This window comes from Polyodon spathula, chromosome 4, assembly GCF_017654505.1.
Source record: "Polyodon spathula isolate WHYD16114869_AA chromosome 4, ASM1765450v1, whole genome shotgun sequence".
Lineage (NCBI taxonomy): Eukaryota > Metazoa > Chordata > Actinopteri > Acipenseriformes > Polyodontidae > Polyodon > Polyodon spathula.
The window spans coordinates 3,841,802-3,862,918 of NC_054537.1; the positions used below are offsets into that span (position 1 = coordinate 3,841,802).

The 21,117-nt window shown below is 40.0% G+C and overlaps 1 protein-coding gene across 1 annotated transcript in view; it reads right to left on the bottom strand.

Annotated features, from left to right (window-relative positions):
• LOC121314067 (receptor-type tyrosine-protein phosphatase N2-like) overlaps nt 1–21,117 on the bottom strand; it is a 262,494-nt gene that overhangs the window by 145,347 nt on the left and 96,030 nt on the right. Inside the window, exon 11 of the mRNA XM_041246887.1 lies at nt 20,586–20,665. Within this exon, the coding sequence (XP_041102821.1) occupies nt 20,586–20,665 (80 nt within the window). The remainder of the gene's footprint in view (nt 1–20,585; nt 20,666–21,117) is intronic.

Sequence of the window (21,117 nt, forward strand, 5' to 3'; positions counted from 1 at the left end):
AAAAAAGTCAGTATCCAAAATAGAGAGAGAGAGAGAGAGAGAGAGAGAGAGAGAGAACATAAAATAATAGGATTTCTAATTATACAGCATTTTACACCTATCTCAAATGATAACTAATTTGTTAAGCACACAAACACACATTTCAGTCTTCCCAGCGACAGCGAGTGGAAGCGACAGCGAGTGGGAGAAGTACAGCGTGGAAAAGTACAGAGCAGTTTCGAAGCAGAAAGGAGAAATTGCATCTTGAATTGCTTTAATCAGAAAACAGAGGACATTGGGGAAACACAGCCGCGTGTGTTTTTCTGATAACAAACAAGCTGAAACTCGGAGCAGCTGATTCAAATTCAGCGCCGTTTTGAGACACGGGCGAGGGGAGGAGCCGACAGCACAGCAGAACAACGCAGTTAAACGAGGCAGTCTTCCCAGCGACAGCGAGTGGAAGCGACAGCGAGTGGGAGAAGTACAGCGTGGAAAAGTACAGAGCAGTTTCGAAGCAGAAAGGAGAAATTGCATCTTGAATTGCTTTAATCAGAAAACAGAGGACATTGGGGAAACACAGCCGCGTGTGTTTTTCTGATAACAAACAAGCTGAAACTCGGAGCAGCTGATTCAAATTCAGCGCCGTTTTGAGACACGGGCGAGGGGAGGAGCCGACAGCACAGCAGAACAACGCAGTTAAACGAGGCAGTCTTCCCAGCGACAGCGAGTGGAAGCGACAGCGAGTGGGAGAAGTACAGCGTGGAAAAGTACAGAGCAGTTTCGAAGCAGAAAGGAGAAATTGCATCTTGAATTGCTTTAATCAGAAAACAGAGGACATTGGGGAAACACAGCCGCGTGTGTTTTTCTGATAACAAACAAGCTGAAACTCGGAGCAGCTGATTCAAATTCAGCGCCGTTTTGAGACACGGGCGAGGGGAGGAGCCGACAGCACAGCAGAACAACGCAGTTAAACGAGGCAGTCTTCCCAGCGACAGCGAGTGGGAGAAGTACAGCGTGGAAAAGTACAGAGCAGTTTCGAAGCAGTTTGAAAGCAGGTTGACAGCTGCAGAAGAAACTAAACTTCAAAAAAAAAAAAAAACCCTCAACATGGTCTTCAAGCCAGTAATCTGTGACACCTGCTTGATGTGGGAAATCCGAGAAAACCCAGCGGAGCTAAACCAAGTGTGCGTAAAGTGCCGCGCGATCCAGGATTTGCATAAACTAGTAAGCATGCTAGAAATGGAGCTGGAAGAAGTGAGACAGCAACAGGATCTTGAGGAACTGGCACACCCACAATTCATGGAAGTCTGCATCACCCCTAACAGACTGAAAGCCACCAGGGAGATAGAAGGTCAGAACAGCTGGGTTCAGGTAGGCAGAAGCAGGGAAAAAAAGAAACTTCGTCAAACACAACCACCAGAAATCAAAACAACCAACAGATTTGAGTCACTTCAGAATTTTGATGAGCAGAACCAACAACAAGAGAATGAAAGGAACAACATCCAGGACCCTATTGACAGTGGTGACAAGACAGTAAAAAGAAGGGAGGTCATGATTGTTGGGGACTCCATATTGAGAAACACAGCAAGTTCAATTCGCAGTTTGGACCCCCTTACTACAACAGTGTGCTGCCTTCCGGGAGCCTCGGTCAAGCACATCACTGAAAACGTGGACAGGCTCCTAGAACGAACAGGAGACGACCCGGTAGTAGTCGTCCACATCGGTACAAACAACATTGGAAGAGACAGACCAAAATCCCTGCAAAACAAATTCAGAGAGCTAGGAAGGAAATTAAAAGAGAAAACCAAAACTGTGGTATTTTCTGGTATACTACCCGCACCTTGCAAAGGACCATATGGACAGCTGGAAATAATAAATCAAAACCAATGGTTATGAAGACGTGGTGCACACGGGAAGGCTTCACCTATCTTGATCATTGGACCACTTTCTACAACGAGGACTATCTGTATAGACGGGATGGACTGCACTTAAATAACAAGGGAACCAGTCTACTTGGAGAAAAGATCCTCGAGCAGGTTCGGAAGCATTTAAACTAGAAAGGAAGGGGGGAGAAATCAACAAAAAAAACAGAAGGGAGACCGCATCAAAACAAGAACAACAACTCAGGTAAGACAACCATTAAATGTATTTATCTAAATGCTAGAAGTATCAGAAACAAAATTCTAGAACTTGAAGCTACTGCACTAACAGGTAACTATGATGTGATAGGTGTTACAGAAACTTGGTTATCTGAGAGTGATGGGGACGAATATAATATTTGTGGGTATACACTGTATAGGAAAGACAGGCAGGACAGAAGAGGAGGAGGGGTAGCGCTATACATAAGAAACAGTCTTGAAGCCCAGGTGTTAAACCTGGACAAAGAAAATAAAACCGAATCAATATGGGTCAGAATAACAGACAAAAATTCAAAAGGCATAATAATAGGAGCATGCTATAGACCGCCAGATTCAGACGGTGAGCACAATAATCTGTTATACAATGACATTAGAAATGTGTGTAGCAAAGGAGAAGCCATACTAATGGGGGATTTCAACTTCCCCCAAATAAAATGGGAAAACCCGGTGGGTAGCGCGAAGGATGAAATAGAAATGGTGGAAATGACAAATGACTGCTTCCTAACACAATTTGTGAAGGCACCCACTAGAGGGGAGGCATGCCTTGATTTAGTCTTTTCAAATAACGAAGATAGAATAACTAAAACAGAGGTCAGAGAACCACTGGCAAACTCAGACCACAACATGGTCTCATTTGAAGTGTTTTTTAAATCCCCAAAAGTAAAGACTAAAGCTAAGGTTTACAATTTTAGAAAAGCAAACTATGAAGGTATGAAACAGAGACTAACAGAAGTAGATTGGAGTAAAATAGAGAAAACACCCACAGAAGAAGGATGGTTGTTCTTCAAAAATGTAGTACTAGAGGCGCAAAACAATTATATCCCTAAAGTAGACAAATCTAAATGTAAAACTAAATTGCCAAAATGGTTTAATAGATCAATTAAAAAAAATATTCAGCGAAAAAAGGCACTTTACAGAGCATTAAAAAAGGACCAAAAAGAAAGTACACAGAAAGAGTACACAGAACTGCAAATGCAAGTCAAAAAGGAAGTTAGAAAGGCCAAGAGAGAAATAGAAATGAACATTGCTAAGGGAGCTAAAACCAATTCCAAAATGTTTTTCCAATATTACAACAGCAAGAGAACATTCAAAGAGGAGATTAAATGTTTAAGAGATACAAATGGCAAAATCGTAGAGGAAGAAAAAAAAATAGCAAATATGTTAAATGATTACTTTTCACAAGTTTTTACAAAGGAAGATACTGACAACATGCCCCACATGTCATCCAGTTCCTATCCAGTTTTAAATAACTTTAGCATAACCGAGGCAGAAGTGTTAAAGGGACTAGGAGCTCTTAAAATAAACAAATCCCCTGGGCCGGATGAGATCCTCCCAGTAGTACTCAAAGAAATGAAAGAAGTAATTTACAAACCGCTAACCAAGATCATGCAGCAGTCTCTTGACACAGGGGTGGTACCGACAGACTGGAAAATTGCAAACGTAATACCGATCCACAAAAAGGGAAACAAAACTGAACCGGGTAACTACAGACCAGTAAGCCTTCTATTATATGCAAACTTATGGAAACTATAATAAGAGCCAAAATGGAAAATTACCTATATGGTAACAGGGTACTGGGAGACAGTCAACATGGTTTTAGGAAAGGGAGATCGTGCCTAACTAACTTGCTTGATTTTTTTGAGGATGCAACATCGATAATGGATAATTGCAAAGCATATGACATGGTTTATTTAGATTTCCAGAAAGCTTTTGACAAAGTCCCGCACAAAAGATTAATTCTCAAACTGAACGCAGTTGGGATTCAAGGAAACACATGTACATGGATTAGGGAGTGGTTAACATGTAGAAAACAGAAAGTACTGATTAGAGGAAAAACCTCAGAATGGAGTGTGGTAACCAGCGGTGTACCACAGGGATCAGTATTAGGTCCTCTGCTATTCCTAATCTACATTAATGATTTAGATTCTGGTATAGTAAGCAAACTTGTTAAATTTGCAGACGACACAAAAGTAGGAGGAGTGGCAAACACTGTTGCAGCAGCAAAGGTCATTCAAAATGATCTAGACAAGATTCAGAACTGGGCAGACACATGGCAAATGACATTTAATAGAGAAAAGTGTAAGGTACTGCACGCAGGAAATAAAAATGTACATTATAAATATCATATGGGAGATATTGAAATTGGAGAAGGAATCTATGAAAAAGACTTAGGAGTTTTTGTTGACTCAGAAATGTCTTCATCTAGGCAATGTGGGGAAGCTATAAAAAAGGCTAACAAGATACTCGGATACATTGTGAAAAGTGTTGAATTTAAATCAAGGGAAGTAATGTTAAAACTGTACAATGCACTTGTAAGACCTCATCTTGAATATTGTGTGCAGTTCTGGTCACCTCGCTATAAAAAAGATATTGCTGCTCTAGAAAGAGTGCAAAGAAGAGCGACCAGAATTATTCCGGGCTTAAAAGGCATGTCATATGCAGACAGGCTAAAAGAATTGAATCTGTTCAGTCTTGAACAAAGAAGACTACGTGGCGACCTAATTCAAGCATTCAAAATTCTAAAAGGTATTGACAGTGTCGACGCAAGGGACTTTTTCAGCCTGAAAAAAAGAAACAAGGACCAGGGGTCACAAATGGAGTTTAGAAAAAGGGGCATTCAGAACAGAAAATAGGAGACATTTTTTTACACAGAGAATTGTGAGGGTCTGGAATCAACTCCCCAGTAATGTTGTTGAAGCTGACACCCTGGGATCCTTCAAGAAGCTGCTTGATGAGATTTTGGGATCAATAAGCTACTAACAACCAAACGAGCAAGATGGGCCGAATGGCCTCCTCTCGTTTGTAAACTTTCTTATGTTCTTATGTTCTTACATACACACACACACCAGTTCTTGGATAGCATATAGGCCCCTATAACAGGAAAAAAATCCTCTTTCTTAAGATATGTATAAAAACAAAAACACTATATTCTCATCTAAATCTACATATTAATTTTTTTGAAGACAATGAGGGTTACCCCCGTGATTCGACTCACATGCCTTTTCAATGCCTGCCTTGGAAAAGTAAACCACTATGAAAATAAAAGGTATAAATATTTGTTACAAACCTCTTAAATAATAATAATAATAATAAAATAATAATAAATTACATTAAAAGTGTAAAATAAAGTAGCACACAATTGATCCTTAAAGAATCTTGAGTGGTTTGTAAATATGGGTGTTTTAACGCAGTCTTACCGTTTTCAAAAAACGTATTTATTTAGAGGCTCTGAAGAAAGCTTGAGAAACGTCTTTGCAGTTCAATAATCTTTTCAAAATGAAAAGGGTTGCTTTTTGCTAGATCTGACGTATCTAGAAATGAAACATTTTGGTATACGTCTGAAAAGGCGGGACCCAGATTCTCATTGCAAATATTAAACTAAAGGTTTTATGTATATAATATAGGTTTCGCTTTTTTGCGAAAATAGTAATACATGTGTATTTATAACAGACCCGGCCATGTGTTAAAAACAAGTTTCCCTTTGAATAACTTACAATGATACTGCTTTAGTTTACAAATTAATTCTTATAAACTATTGGATGTTTGGTACCATTAAAGAGATTTTTTTTAGACTTTTTTAGAACATGTATTAGACTTGTCCGAACACATCCCATATAAGCAGAGAATTAAGACTGACTAACCAGTATGTTCTTTTTAATATCAACGATGAACAACGCTTCAAGGGGTGAGTTTTTTCTTGTAATATCGGTATGGTTATTTTTGACTCACGCTCTTTGCTAAGTTTGTTTTCTGAATGTATAGAACTGTTCTGGTATGAATTAATAGTTTAATGTTTGCAACGAGAATCTGATTCCCGCCTTTTCAGACGTGTCCCAGCATGTTTGAGTCTACACGGTCAGCATGCATCCTGCTTGGTACAATAAAAAACCCTTACGCATGGGACAATACACATTCAATTCACATCGACCCTTTTCATTTTAAGATCGATTGTTTTTTATATATATATATATATATATATATATATATATATATATATATATATATATATATTATAAGTTTGTATTATACAGTTTCTTTTTTACTGAAAAAAAAAAATCTCTTTAATGGTACCAAACATCCAATAGTCTATAAGAATTAATTTGTAAACTAAAGCACTATCATTGTAAGTTATTCAAAGGGAAACTTCCCATGTTTTTAACACATGGCCGGGTCTGTTATAAATACACACGTATTACTATTTTCGCAAAAAAGCAAAACCTATATTATATACATAAAACCTTTAGTTTAATATTTGCAACGAGAATCTGAGTCCCGCCTTTTCAGACGTATACCAAAATGTTTGTCGGGTAGGGGGGGGATCCATTTTATTATTATTATTATTTATTATTATTATTATTATTATTATTATTATTATTATTATTATTTAAGAGGTTTGTAACAAATATTTACACCTTTTATTTCATAGTGGTTTACTTTTCCAAGGCAGGCACTGAAAAGGCATTGTGAGTCGAATCACGGGGGTAACCCTCATTGTCTTCAATAAAATTAATATGTAGATTTAGATGAGAATATAGTGTTTTTGTTTTTATACATATCTTAAGATACATTTTGTTTCATTTAGACACAAAATATAAAGAGGATTTTGTTCCTGTTAAAGGCTCCTAGATGCTATCCGTGAATTGGTTTGTGTGTGTGCGTGTGTGTGCGTGTGTGTCTGTCTGTCTTTCTGACTCTGTGTGTGTGTGTGTTTAACGAATTAGTTATCATTTGAGATAGGTGTAAAATGCTGTATAATTAGAAATCCTATTATTTTATGTTTTTTAGGAATGGACCATAAAGACCTCTCTCTCCTCTCTCTCTCTCTCTCTCTCTCTCTCTCTCTCTCTCTCTCTCTCTCTCTCTCTATTTTGGATAATGACTTTTTTTTTTTTTGTCACTGTAAATGTTTTAAGGGAACCATGACCCCGGTTAACAAAAGCACAGCCCCATACATCTTAAAAATAAAGTAAACCACTCCATAATAAAATGTATATTAACAGATCGCACTCACACAAAATGCCACAGCTGAGGGAAGTGGAAATACATTATCCAATCAAATCAATGACATACGGTTTGAGCTCAGGCATCAGAATGCCAGCTTATCCAATCGCGGGATTTCCTGTTAACTGTGAACGTTTTCTTTCAAAGTTTCCACTGATTGTAAATGACAGACGACAAACCATGAAAAAAGAAAATGTAGAGTTCTGTTATATACTTGCGTTTAATTCTTAATTTGAATATCTGTTTAAGCTCCTTATGAATACATGAGTACAATCTCAGCATTTTGTTTTTGAGTTAATGTTGAATTGTGCAACATTCTGAAATAAGCCATTTTTTGTGTTTGTTGATTTAATTTCGTTCATGCTGATTTGATTTCCATTGTGCAGTGATAAAAGTAGTTTTGTATTTTTATTTGATCTTGTTGTATTTTTATAGAGGGCATAGGCAGTATTTACTGTACATAGGCAGCTCATTAAAAATATTGGGGTACATTTCGGTTACTGTCGCTAATGAGAAATGATGGTAACTAAATTACTGTTCTGTTCTAGGTCTGTTTATGTCAAAATAATAATAATAAAGGATAACGTTTAATAAAAACATATGTCCATAGTTAAAACATGATGTATACTTTGTTTTGATTTATATACATCTATTTGAGTTATTTTATTAATGAGTATCTGTAATCAAACTAAATAAAACAACATTTTTTGTGGTTAAAATGAAATAAAATGACAATTGCGACAAGTAAAACGAAAAATAATAACAACTAAAACGGGGCTTTAATTCTAAGTTATTTGGGGAGTTGGTGTATTTTTAGTGTGATGCTGCTTGTGTATAAGAAAAAGGTTATTTTTCGGTTTTAGGCTAATTAAGATGCTTATTGCAACTGCAACATCAAAAATGCACAAACACTCATTTTCCAAAAACTTTGGTCAGCGATCGTCCAGGAATCTCTGGTGAAGCAAGCACAACCCGCTGCTCTTTAAACAGTGAGCTCCAGGTAAAAAATACATAAACACAGGAAATTAAATAAAATAATGTGTACCTGTACTTGCAAAAACTTTTCTACTCATTACGAATACGTGTTTGTACTTATTGCTCAGCACAGGCTGAAGATCCCCTATACTTTTAATGTTTAAAAGTCTATTTGATGTGTTTTTATTTATTTTTTTTATATTGCCTGCAGGAGTTGGCAGGGCTTACCTGTGAAATGCTCATTGCATCTCCAGGGAAAAAAAAAACTATTGGATAAATAAAAACAGTACACAAATAACACATGGATAAAAAGCCATGGTCTACATGAGAAACACAGTGATTGTATCATCTGCACACTTCAAAGAAACCCCACCATGTGTGCTTGGCTTCTTTCTTTCTTAAGTCTAATATTTGCATTACTTTTAGAGAATTTACAACACATATTCCTAATAAAGGTTCACGAGTTCTTCAGAATAGCAATGATAAACCCAGCATCTGAATGGTGTTTACTGCTTAGTCACCACTGGCAAATGCACGAACTTAAACATCTAAATGTGAAAAATGGAAATAGGTTTTTGAGATACCAGTGTTACCTAGGCAACCTGAATTTACACTTCAACAAGGCACCTGGATTGGAAAAGGGAAGGTAGTGTTACTTGTGCATGAAGTGTACAATATAGTTGTCTTCCTAGGAAAGCTATTGACAAGTGATACCCATCTGCACACCAGGCTGTCATGTCAGATTAGCTCATCAGGTAAAGGAAATTCAGCTCCTGAGTCACTAGAGTCCCTCTGTGCTGAGAATGGAGACGCTGCTTCAAAGAGATTGTATTATCTGAGGCAGCAGGGATGCATTCATCTGGGAGGTACTTCTGCAGAGGGGATTCTTTGTTAAACAGGTGCAGTTATTCAAACCCACCCCCCTTTCACTAATTATCCAATAAGATTCCACCTTATAAACAGAGGTACCCACTGGGGCAAAGGCAGAGTTAGTATATGGAAAGAAAAAATGAGGGTTGAGCAAAAGGACAGAACAACCCTCATGGAAGAAATCATAAGAAATGATGATGCAAAGACATGTAATCTGCTTGTTGCCTGCCAGCTTGTAATGTATCCCTATAGTGGTCACAGTTTACATGTTCCCTGTGACTGTGTCAAAATGCGCAGTAACGCAGATCATAGTGGTCACAGATCGTGTGGCTTGGTGTGTGTTTGAAGCAAATGTTTAAAGTCCAAGAAAACATAAACTCCTGTTTACATGCGCATAAAAATTCCGATATTTTTTGGATAACAAAGTTTTCGGAAAACTAATTCCGATATCAAAAGTCATGCAAACACAGTTTTCGGAAAATGTATCAGAATATTTGGAAAGTCAGTTTTCGGGAAAACAGCATATAGAAATTTCTGATTAAATTCGGAAAACTAACAAAATGTATATCATGTAAACACACTTTGCTGAAAATTTATTCCGATAGCGTACTGCACAGGTGAAAAAACATTAGTTTTCAGAAAAAGCTTTGTCATGTAAACATACTTTGTCATGGAAAATGCATTTTGATTTGCTTATTTTCTTCATTTGAAAAAAAAAAATATCTCTGAAGGAGGCGCAGCAAAAAAGGGGAAAAGGCCATTTGCAAATGTGCTTTTCTGGGCATTCCTTTCACGGCAGTACTATAAGTTTATCTTTTCATCTGAGTCGCAAGTAAGGTGATTTTTCTTTTAAAAAATGTTTTCTATTAAATGTTTACTCAAGGCTGCAGAATCCCATTGTACTACAGTATACTTGAGAAGCAATCATCTCGTGAGGGTGCCTAGTTTAACTGCTGTGTGGTGTTACATGTAATGGCCTTTGAATTAAAATGACACAACAGTACATTATTTCACTGTCAGGACTACCATTGCATTTAAGCAACTGTGGCTTGCTTTTTTTCAGTTGTGATGCAAAGCTCACAGTTTTTCACTAAGCGGATTAAATTAAAGTTGCCTGTAAAACGTTCGGTGCCAATAATAAATGCTTGCAAAAAATAGCATTAATACCAAGTGTTACTTTTACAGTTATCTTACACTACAATTGCACAGCACAAAGGGGTGTTATTAATCAATTAATGAATCGTCCAGATGAGGTGATTAATCGATTAAAAGAAAATACCAAGATTAAAACCCAGTGATGCCTGCTTAATGCCACTCCGCATATTATCACCACATTGACATGTCCTGGCCATAATATATTGGGAGTCAATGGAAGCAAGCTATTGATAATATCACTTTACATTTTCACACTCTACTTAGTTTCAATCAAATGCAACTGATTTATCCTTTCAAACCACGTGCATGATCACTTTGTGTCTTGTGAAGCTGCACCAGCTGTCTGTGCAGTGTCTGCTCTCACTTCGTTTCTTGTCAAGCTGCACCAGCTGGCTGTGCAGTGTCTGCTCTCACTTCGTTTCTTGTGAAGCTGCACCAGCTGGCTGTGCAGTGTCTGCTCTCACTTCGTTTCTTGTGAAGCTGCACCAGCTGGCTGTGCAGTGTCTGCTCTCACTTCGTTTCTTGTGAAGCTGCACCAGCTGGCTGTGCAGTGTCTGCTCTCACTTCGTTTCTTGTGAAGCTGCACCAGCTGGCTGTGCAGTGTCTGCTCTCACTTCGTTTCTTGTCAAGCTGCACCAGCTGGCTGTGCAGTGTCTGCTCTCACTTCGTTTCTTGTGAAGCTGCACCAGCTGGCTGTGCAGTGTCTGCTCTCACTTCGTTTCTTGTGAAGCTGCACCAGCTGGCTGTGCAGTGTCTGCTCTCACTTCGTTTCTTGTGAAGCTGCACCAGCTGGCTGTGCAGTGTCTGCTCTCACTTTGTTTCTTGTGAAGCTGCACCAGCTGGCTGTGCAGTGTCTGCTCTCACTTTGTTTCTTGTGAAGCTGCACCAGCTGGCTGTGCAGTGTCTGCTCTCACTTCGTTTCTTGTGAAGCTGCACCAGCTGGCTGTGCAGTGTCTGCTCTCACTTCGTTTCTTGTGAAGCTGCACCAGCTGGCTGTGCAGTGTCTGCTCTCACTTCGTTTCTTGTGAAGCTGCACCAGCTGGTTGTGCAGTGTCTGCTTTCACTTCGTTTCTTGTCAAGCTGCACCAGCTGGCTGTGCAGTGTCTGCTCTCACTTCGTTTCTTGTGAAGCTGCACCAGCTGGCTGTGCAGTGTCTGCTCTCACTTCGTTTCTTGTGAAGCTGCACCAGCTGGCTGTGCAGTGTCTGCTCTCACTTCGTTTCTTGTGAAGCTGCACCAGCTGGCTGTGCAGTGTCTGCTCTCTCTTCGTTTCTTGTGAAGCTGCACCAGCTGGCTGTGCAGTGTCTGCTCTCACTTTGTTTCTTGTGAAGCTGCACCAGCTGGCTGTGCAGTGTCTGCTCTCACTTCGTTTCTTGTGAAGCTGCACCAGCTGGCTGTGCAGTGTCTGCTCTCACTTTGTTTCTTGTGAAGCTGCACCAGCTGGCTGTGCAGTGTCTGCTCTCACTTCGTTTCTTGTGAAGCTGCACCAGCTGGCTGTGCAGTGTCTGCTCTCACTTCGTTTCTTGTCAAGCTGCACCAGCTGGCTGTGCAGTGTCTGCTCTCACTTCGTTTCTTGTCAAGCTGCACCAGCTGGCTGTGCAGTGTCTGCTCTCACTTCGTTTCTTGTGAAGCTGCACCAGTTGGCTGTGCAGTGTCTGCTCTCACTTAGTTTCTTGTGAAGCTGCACCAGCTGGCTGTGCAGTGTCTGCTCTCACTTCGTTTCTTGTGAAGCTACACCAGCTGGCTGTGCAGTGTCTGCTCTCACTTCGTTTCTTATAAGAAGTCTCAGTAATAATACCTGAAACAATAGCTCTCACAGACAAAGGAGATTAAAATGCTAAACTCTTCTTGACTTGAAGAGTGGGAAGTCTACGTTTAGTTTCAGTAGTTGTTTCTTTTTTGGGGGGGCAGTTAGTGGAAAAATCATTTTGGGAAATAAAGCAGCGAGAGAGATAGGGAAGTTAATATGCAAGTACTTAAAGCCGGTGCTTAAAGTTGTTTTGAAACAATCTGAGGTCCTGCAATATTTTTACAAGCATTTTGATGTTTCTGTAACACCACTGAATATATAGTAGAGGGTACTAATGTAACTCATAGTTTGTTGAGCTTAACCACAGTAAAAAAAAAAAAAGTTATATTAGCACAGGTGTTGTTTCACGTGTTTCATTAGCCAGAAAACCTTTTTGTTTGCCAGGTTATTAGTGAATCCACAACAACGTCAACTCCGCTTACTGTCACCATTTCTGCCCCGTCCCTTTGAAGTGATGTTCAGCACGTTTGACTGTAAATGAAAAAGACATTCAAAATGCCAGAGCAGTCTGAAAACTGCACCCAAACATCTGCGTCACACAGATAGCTGGAAAGAGGTTTTACATGACATGTCACACTTCAAGCACACATTTGTCCATGGCATTCGAAGCAGATACAGGCTGGGCTGTTGACAATGACATTAGCAGTCTTTTGTCACATAAACAGATGTGTAAGCCTGAATGAGACTAGTTCTAAACAGACTTGTAGCACTACATCCATTGCTGTAAGCTTTGAGCAGCCCTTGAGATGACAGAAAGACAGTTGGGAAAAACGCAGAAGAAAACTGAACTTCTAATGGGTTATGCGAAAGGTCATCTATCTGTATGCACTGCACAGCAAGGTGAGTTGCTTCTCTCATCTGACAGCAAATCTCTCAGACCAAATTGCAGATAAATACAGGTCTTTTGTGGTCACTTTAGTTACCCTCCATAGTGTACCAAACTAGCCTACCAAATATACCTTTATCAAGATTAACATTATTAGTTTTTACCATCAGCATGTCCGGATTATGTAATTCTCTATCATGTAGAAATCTAAAAGTTCATGTGTGCCCCCCCTTGGTACAGGTTAATGTCAACGTCACAGATTCTATAATCCTACAAATAAGAACCCCGTCCAAACTTCACCTAAAAGAATCCAAGTGTGTATTAGAAAATATATATGAAGCCATGATCTCAAATGTATCCTTCTTTATCATCCAGACACCCAAAAGTCACATGAACCTGTAACAGTACGGCAGGCAGTGGTTATTGCAGGGTAAACAAGTGGACCAGGAACAAAGCCTGCATGTTGTTAAGAACCTGAGAAAGTACTGCAGGGAGCTGATACAAGTTGGCAAGTGACAGGTTAAAAATAAATGTGTTCAGGTTAATTGGCAATTGGTTAAGTGGGTAAGTGGGTAATTGTAAATTGCGGAAATTCCATGCTTCAGTGGGAAAGGCGGGGAATTCAATCAATGATCAGGTGGGAGGATATAACGTCTGCTCAGACAGATCTGGGGGCCATTTTGTTGAAAGGAGTGGGTCAGTGAGCATGGTGAGAAAATTAAAACTGAACATATTGTTAAGGTTGCAGTACAAAGCTTAGCGAAGATAAAACAAGTATAGTGAGGGAAATAGCTATACTTACTGTGTGGAGCGGCATTTAAACCAAGCCATATTCATCTCAGTTTTTATAGGGTTTTTCACAGTTACTGTTTTCTGTTGTTTTTGCTGGTTAAAGAAAAAATCATTCCTTTGTTGTTGTAAAACCACAGGGTGTGGAAACGAGAAAACGAAGAAAATCACCCAGCGGAGCTGGAACACTTCTGATAGTGTCCAGTCTGTATTCAATACCACTGTGCCAAACCGATGCCAGCCTGTCTATCACCCAGCGGAGCTGGTACACTTCTGATAGTGTCCAGTCTGTATTCAATACCACTGTGCCAAACCGATGCCAGCCTGTCCATCACCCAGTTAAACTGGAACACTTCTGATAGTGTCCAGTCTGTATTCAATACCACTGTGCCAAACCGATGCCAGCCTGTCCATCACCCAGCGGAGCTGGAACACTTCTGATAGTGTCCAGTCTGTATTCAATACCACTGTGCCAAACCGATGCCAGCCTGTCCATCACCCAGTTAAACTGGAACACTTCTGATAGTGTCCAGTCTGTATTCAATACCATTGTGCCAAACCAATGCCAGCCTGTCCATCACCCAGCAGAGCTGGAACACTTCTCATAGTGTCCAGTCTGTATTCAATAACATTGTGCCAAACAGATGCCAGCCTGTCCGTCACCCAGTGAAGCTGGAACACTTCTGATAGTGTCCAGTCTGTATTCAATACCACTGTGCCAAACCGATGCCAGCCTGTCTGTCACCCAGTTAAACTGGAACACTTCTGATAGCGTCCAGTCTGTATTCAATACCACTGTGCCAAACCGATGCCAGCCTGTCCATCACCCAGCGGAGCTGGAACACTTCTGATAGTGTCCAGTCTGTATTCAATAACATTGTGCCAAACCGATGCCAGCCTGTCCATCACCCAGTTAAACTGGAACACTTCTGATAGTGTCCAGTCTGTATTCAATACCACTGTGCCAAACCGATGCCAGCCTGTCCATCACCCAGCAGAGCTGGAACACTTCTGATAGTGTCCAGTCTGTATTCAATAACATTGTGACAAACCGATGCCAGCCTGTCCATCACCCAGCGGAGCTGGAACACTTCTGATAGTGTCCAGTCTGTATTCAATACCACTGTGCCAAACCGATGCCAGCCTGTCCATCACCCAGCGGAGCTGGAACACTTCTGATAGTGTCCAGTCTGTATTCAATAACATTGTGACAAACCAATGCCAGCCTGTCTATCACCCAGCGGAGCTGGAACACTTCTGATAGTGTCCAGTCTGTATTCAATAACATTGTGCCAAACCGATGCCAGCCTGTCCATCACCCAGTTAAACTGGAACACTTCTGATAGTGTCCAGTCTGTATTCAATACCACTGTGCCAAACCGATGCCAGCCTGTCTATCACCCAGCGGAGCTGGTACACTTCTGATAGTGTCCAGTCTGTATTCAATACCACTGTGCCAAACCGATGCCAGCCTGTCCATCACCCAGTTAAACTGGAACACTTCTGATAGTGTCCAGTCTGTATTCAATACCACTGTGCCAAACCGATGCCAGCCTGTCCATCACCCAGCGGAGCTGGAACACTTCTGATAGTGTCCAGTCTGTATTCAATAACATTGTGACAAACCGATGCCAGCCTGTCCATCACCCAGTTAAACTGGAACACTTCTGATAGTGTCCAGTCTGTATTCAATAACATTGTGACAAACCGATGCCAGCCTGTCCATCACCCAGTTAAACTGGAACACTTCTGATAGTGTCCAGTCTGTATTCAATAACATTTTGCCAATCGGTATTTCAGCCCCAAACCCCAGTCTTTTGTGTCTTCTTGCTCTCCAGCCCCTCTGCTCCGGTCACAGACCCCAATAGAGCAGCTATACTAGACCCTAGGTTAAGTGAATAGTACCGCTGAAGAAGCTACCTTCATGTACATGCACAATTACCTATACAATAACGGTAGTCGAACTTTAACAAAACTAAAGACAAATACAATACATTTTCCCCCTTATTATATTAGCCACTTTGGTGAAAGTACTGTTTTTTGCCCCTCCAAGCAGGAGGGGAGGGTGTGGACACTTCTTAAGCGACTGTACATAGAATGCCCACTGTTGCGGTTTCCATAGGTCTGTGATCAGTGACAGTGAATGGGTAGGTAGATAAACCCCATTACTTCTTCCTAAAGAGCCAGGTAATTCCATGTGGCATTTTGACAAGTGTTTGCTGGAGTGAAGGTCAAAGCTGTCAGCGAATGAATCTATGCTGATCTGTTCAGCTGGAAATGACTCTTGCAGCCAATGTTTTTCTAATTAGGAGTCATAGGAGCCAGTTTTGCACGCTGCTTAAATTAGCCAATAATATGAAGTCATTTCATTGGTCATAGTTTATGGTGCTGTCTGCGCGGAGGGCGCGTCGTCGATACAAGGGGAAGATTACTGAATTACAGGGAAGGGATATTTTGGTTCCGCATCAAATCTGATGCATTTCTCTCCTTGTGTATTCTTCTTTATACAAGGACACACAGTCACATAACCAGGTCAACCATGCTTACTGCATCAATCTCCAGACATGCTTCTGTGGAAAAATCACTCAAAACAGAAGTACCAAATGATAGACTATTCTAGGACTACCACAAAATGGCCACAAATATACTACTGTACCACTACCATCACAGGTTACATATTTTAGCCTGATCACACCCCTTACTGTCTTAAGAACGTGGTATGCCTGAAATGATCATCATGCCGTGATGCTCTTAATATTATCCATTTGCGATTAGTGCAGAATGACTGGGTTCTTCATTCTAGCCCAAGTACACTCGATGTGGCCCCTAGGTATAGCTATTTAGTGACCAGTGCACTTCTAACTTCCCAGATTTATTTTATTATTTATGTGCCCTCTTTGAGTCTGACTGCAATGGAAAAGAAGCATTTGCGGTGCACATCTCCCCAAACTCTAATTGCATAAAAACAGGATTTGTAAACCCAATGAAACTGAACAACAGACATACAGGATATTTTCTGCATTTTAGGAAGTTATCTGATTACATTAAAAGAAAACAAAAACTATATGCTTTTTTATACTTTCAGGGGAAAGAAAGCAAACAGTCTTCCAAGCAAAACATTTGCAAACACTGTTCTGATTGCTAATTGCATTCCCCTGCTTTACCACCATCTCATTTTCCATTGAGCAAGCTTCGTTCTCACGACCAAGGAGGTCTATTGGAAATGGTCTTTAAGGTATTTTTCTCTTGAGCATGAAGAGGGGGGACTACAATGAGGGCTCTCACCCCACCGCCCACAGTCCTGACATCCTGACAGGTGCCCTCAGTGCCCCTCACAGCTCAACAATAGACTAGAGTTCAGGGCCAGGGAGCAACGTCCAGCAGGACAATGGGATAACCTAACAAAATAAGAGCATCAAGGGCACACAGATGCACTATGGGAATCATCCCTTCCTTCCTCTACGCATTGCTTTAATTGTCTTAAACATATTTATGCCATTTTCACCCTAATACATCTTTTTTTTTTAAATACTGTGTTTAAAACAATATTAACAACAAACACAAAAAATGCTACATGGTGTTACTGCAGAATAGCCTAATGGCCTATTCCATATAAACTGATTTATCATTTTAAAATGAATATACATCATGCTGTACTGAAAGAGTATCTGCTGGACCAAATATAAAGAACAACATGACTAAAAATGACATACTGCATGAGTCAGTGCCAACTATCATGCGCAAATCCAGATTAGATCATAGCGGTTCGCAGTGAAGTAGTCAGAAAATCCACCTGCGTACATTGCAAATGCCATCATGGAAATGTCCATTGAGGCTTACCTGCTGGTGGGGTTAGTTACAGCAAGCCAACATCACCTTTATAACAGCACACACAGTATCGTCCTTCTGTCTTCGGGGAGCCTGGGCAGCATGGTGCCAACATGTTATGGGGTACGGATGATCCGCTTTGTCCTGAGCCATTTATTAATTTTCTATCGAAACATAGCCAACGAAAAAGTGACAAAATACTGCTAGCCACAGTGATATTCACAGCTAAGCAAGGTCTGTGCAGATTAAATGTGACTGATGGCTGTCATCTGCTATTATGCCCTACTGATGCAGACTACAATACAATGACACTATGAGGTCCTCATAGCCAAAGAGACTCATAGTCAAATAGGTGCACAGTGACTTCAACCACCACTGCAGCTTTCATTAATATTGTTTGTGGGGTTTGTATGTGTTTTACTGTAAATGTGTAATTGGTAGATAATTACAGTATGAACCTATAGTACTCTAACTTGAGGTATTGCCCATTGTAAGTGTATTATTTGTATATACTGATATATTAATGACTCATGAACATGGACCTAGGTGTTGAAGTACAGATAACAGTGGCTCTTAAAATAAATATATGAATGACCACAAGGGTGTTTGCCGAATACGCCAATGTGAGCTCATTAACAACGATGCTCACAGTCTAGTCAGACCTACTCTGCCAACCCTCATTACCTGAGGGGGAGCATCCAAGCTTTTATTTTTAAAGTAACTGTCATTACACCCCACCATATTCAAAGGGTCAGGCTTTGGGGTGTTTTGGGAGAACAGGTTCTTATAAAAATCTGTACTCACGCCTCGTTCATTTCCCCACCCTTTACGAGCAAGCATACACATTTTCAAATTAATCTAATAAGGCATTCCCAAGTTATAAACCTCACAAGCTTTCACAAACACACAAACATACATCCAAACAAGAAAGCATATACCACAGAGTATGTATTATCAACACTGGTCACTTATTACAATGTGCAACACTGCAGCACAGCAAAAGACCGCCTGAGAAACATGCCTGAGCCCCGAGCTTGCCCTAAATAAATGAAGTAAACAATGCTTTTGAATTAAAGAGGCCTTCAGTTCTAACAGAACCCATGTCAAATCTAACCTGACTTTGTATAGTCTTAATACTTTTCAACACTCAGCAATGAAGGGCTGTGTGATTACATATTTTACCATTCAATTCACACATTTCATCAGTACCTATGCTCATTATATTTTCAATGCATGCCAATTAGGTACAACAAACATGGTGATATTTTCATACAAAGCTAGTCATCTTTTTTTTCTCCCTAGTAAAGGATCTCTGTCAGAATGTGCCATTTGGAACAAGTCTTCTACCTGAACAGACAGCAAGTGTTACAGCTATCAAACATCCCCATTAAAATGTGTTGGGACCGCTCTTGTTCCCCAAGGTTAGCACTGCCATCGTTTTTCAAATAAGGATTAACAGACATCAACTAAATGAATTTGAACAGAGTTTATATGCCAAATTATTATCTCTGAAGCTGACAACAGGTCTTACTGAATTTGATAAAGTATAATCAAGCTGCAACACTTATATAAAGTATTTCATTTAAAACAAAGCCAAATGCTTATTGGAAGTTCCAGAGATTTCGTCTCTAGATATATATATATATATATATATATATATATATATAATATTATCAATATAGCTATATTATATATATATATATATACTTTCTCATCCATAACTTCATAATGCTTAATCAAATAAAACTATAAGAAACAAACTATTTCTTTTTTAGAAGTAATGTAACTTTTGTGCCCTTTGACAGCATGGGTATAACAAAAGAAAAAAGGGCTTGTAGCTCCTTAGCTTTGTAGTTCTCTATCTGAAGCTGCCCCATTTTATCTTCATTGCCTAAGCTACTGTATTCATTGTACAGCTGTGAAAATTACTTTCATTTAGCTTTGATTGTATCTCTGCTGTGCATGCAACCGATATTGCCCTTTCTACTAAGAAACAAAGGGCTAGATTCATGAATCATTATTCAAAATCATTATTAATGTAACTTTTTCTAAAAGGAAAAAAAAACTCATTAACAAAACTCTTCATTGTGGAGCTTACATTCATTCATTCATGCAGTCTTAGGGGGTGTTTTTTTTTCTTTCAGAAAAGAACCAAAAAGAATTGGAGTAAATAGCTTTGAGAATCTGGACAAACGTGTCTTTTGAAATGCACATAATCAGGTAAAGTTTAAAAGCATTGAACATTATTTCATATTTTTGTAAGCTATTTATCACTTTTTATTGAGCTTTTTCAGTCTTTATAGAAAAAAAACTCCAGCATTTTGCTGCTAAACATGTTTCACTGACGTTTACCCACAGCTAAGTGGATTATTCAAATAGACGATATGCAGCTAACCAAACAACAGTGCAATACTCCTAGAATAATCATGTCTGTCTCATAGTTGCCTGTGCAATTGAATGTTTGCTTATATAAATGTCAGGGCAGGGTAGCGGCAGGACTGGGGGCAGCAGCCGGCTGTCTGTCGATCCAGGGAGCAGACACTGGGGACAGCAGCTGGCTGTCTGTCGATCCAGGGAGCAGACACTGGGGGCAACAGCCAGGGTTGGGATGCAGTTCTTTGCTCGGATTCTTCTTTGCAGTGTCCTGACTTTTAAATATGAACCAGCTTGGGACAGTAGCAAAGGTAAGTAAGTGGGTTTGGTGTAAACTCACCAAATGAATGGGTTGAAAATTCAGAACAGTTCAGTGGTGTGTTTGTTTGTGAGAAACACACGGGACAGCAACGGCACTCGTTAATGCCATGCAACACCGCTAGACACAGAATCACTTTTAGATTCAATATGTTACATTTCTAACCCACATGTACCCCTTTTCCACTGGCACATCCAAGCCTCCACTGGTTCTCACATGCCCGCAGAAGCACAGTAACCCTTACAACTGTCTCTATTATTCTTACTCAACCAACACTTACTGTCCTGTAAAGTTCCAAAAGACATCCAAGTTTCTTTGTTTCTTTTTAAATCCATGCCATTACAAACAATGACGTCGCCCCCACTTTTAATGGACTTTCTGGTGTTACAAATTCAATATCCCACGTGCCCCAGCGGCCCCTTCCCCACGGACTCCTCCATTAAATGTGCATTTTACTGAGCGCTTCGTGTGCGCCTTGGAACACGTTTAAATGAAAACAGGACAAAGGCGAAAGCAGTCCTACCTGCTGCATTGGCCACATCTGCGGTGGTGAGGTTCTGTGAGTTTGAGCTCACTATGAAGGTCACGGCGGAGCCCAGCACCCTGGAAAACCATGCAAAAAATAAAGTGAGTGCTCTGAACACAAAAAAGAGCTTTCCACAAATAAAAAACATAACAGTGCAAGAGTACAGGCTGCCTCCAGCCCTGCTTGCATTTACCCATCTGCATCCTGTTCTGCTGCTTGTTAAAATATGAAAAGGTATAAGGAACTCCTGTGGAATACCTGATTCTTGCAACATTTAAGCAAAATGTATATTTGTACCTATACTGTAGCAGGCATACAGTAAGGACCTGTTTAACTGATTTAAACCTTGACGGTTCTAAATATAGACACCGTCTTTTAGATCATTACATTTATGTAATCGATTGATTTTGTGCACATAATGTACCAAGGCTGTAAAAATGGAATTTCTAACAGTGCGTGTTGATCTCATTAGTGTATTTCTGTCAGTAAAATGGAGGGTCCTCTGTTTTAATGATTGGCTATGTTTGGA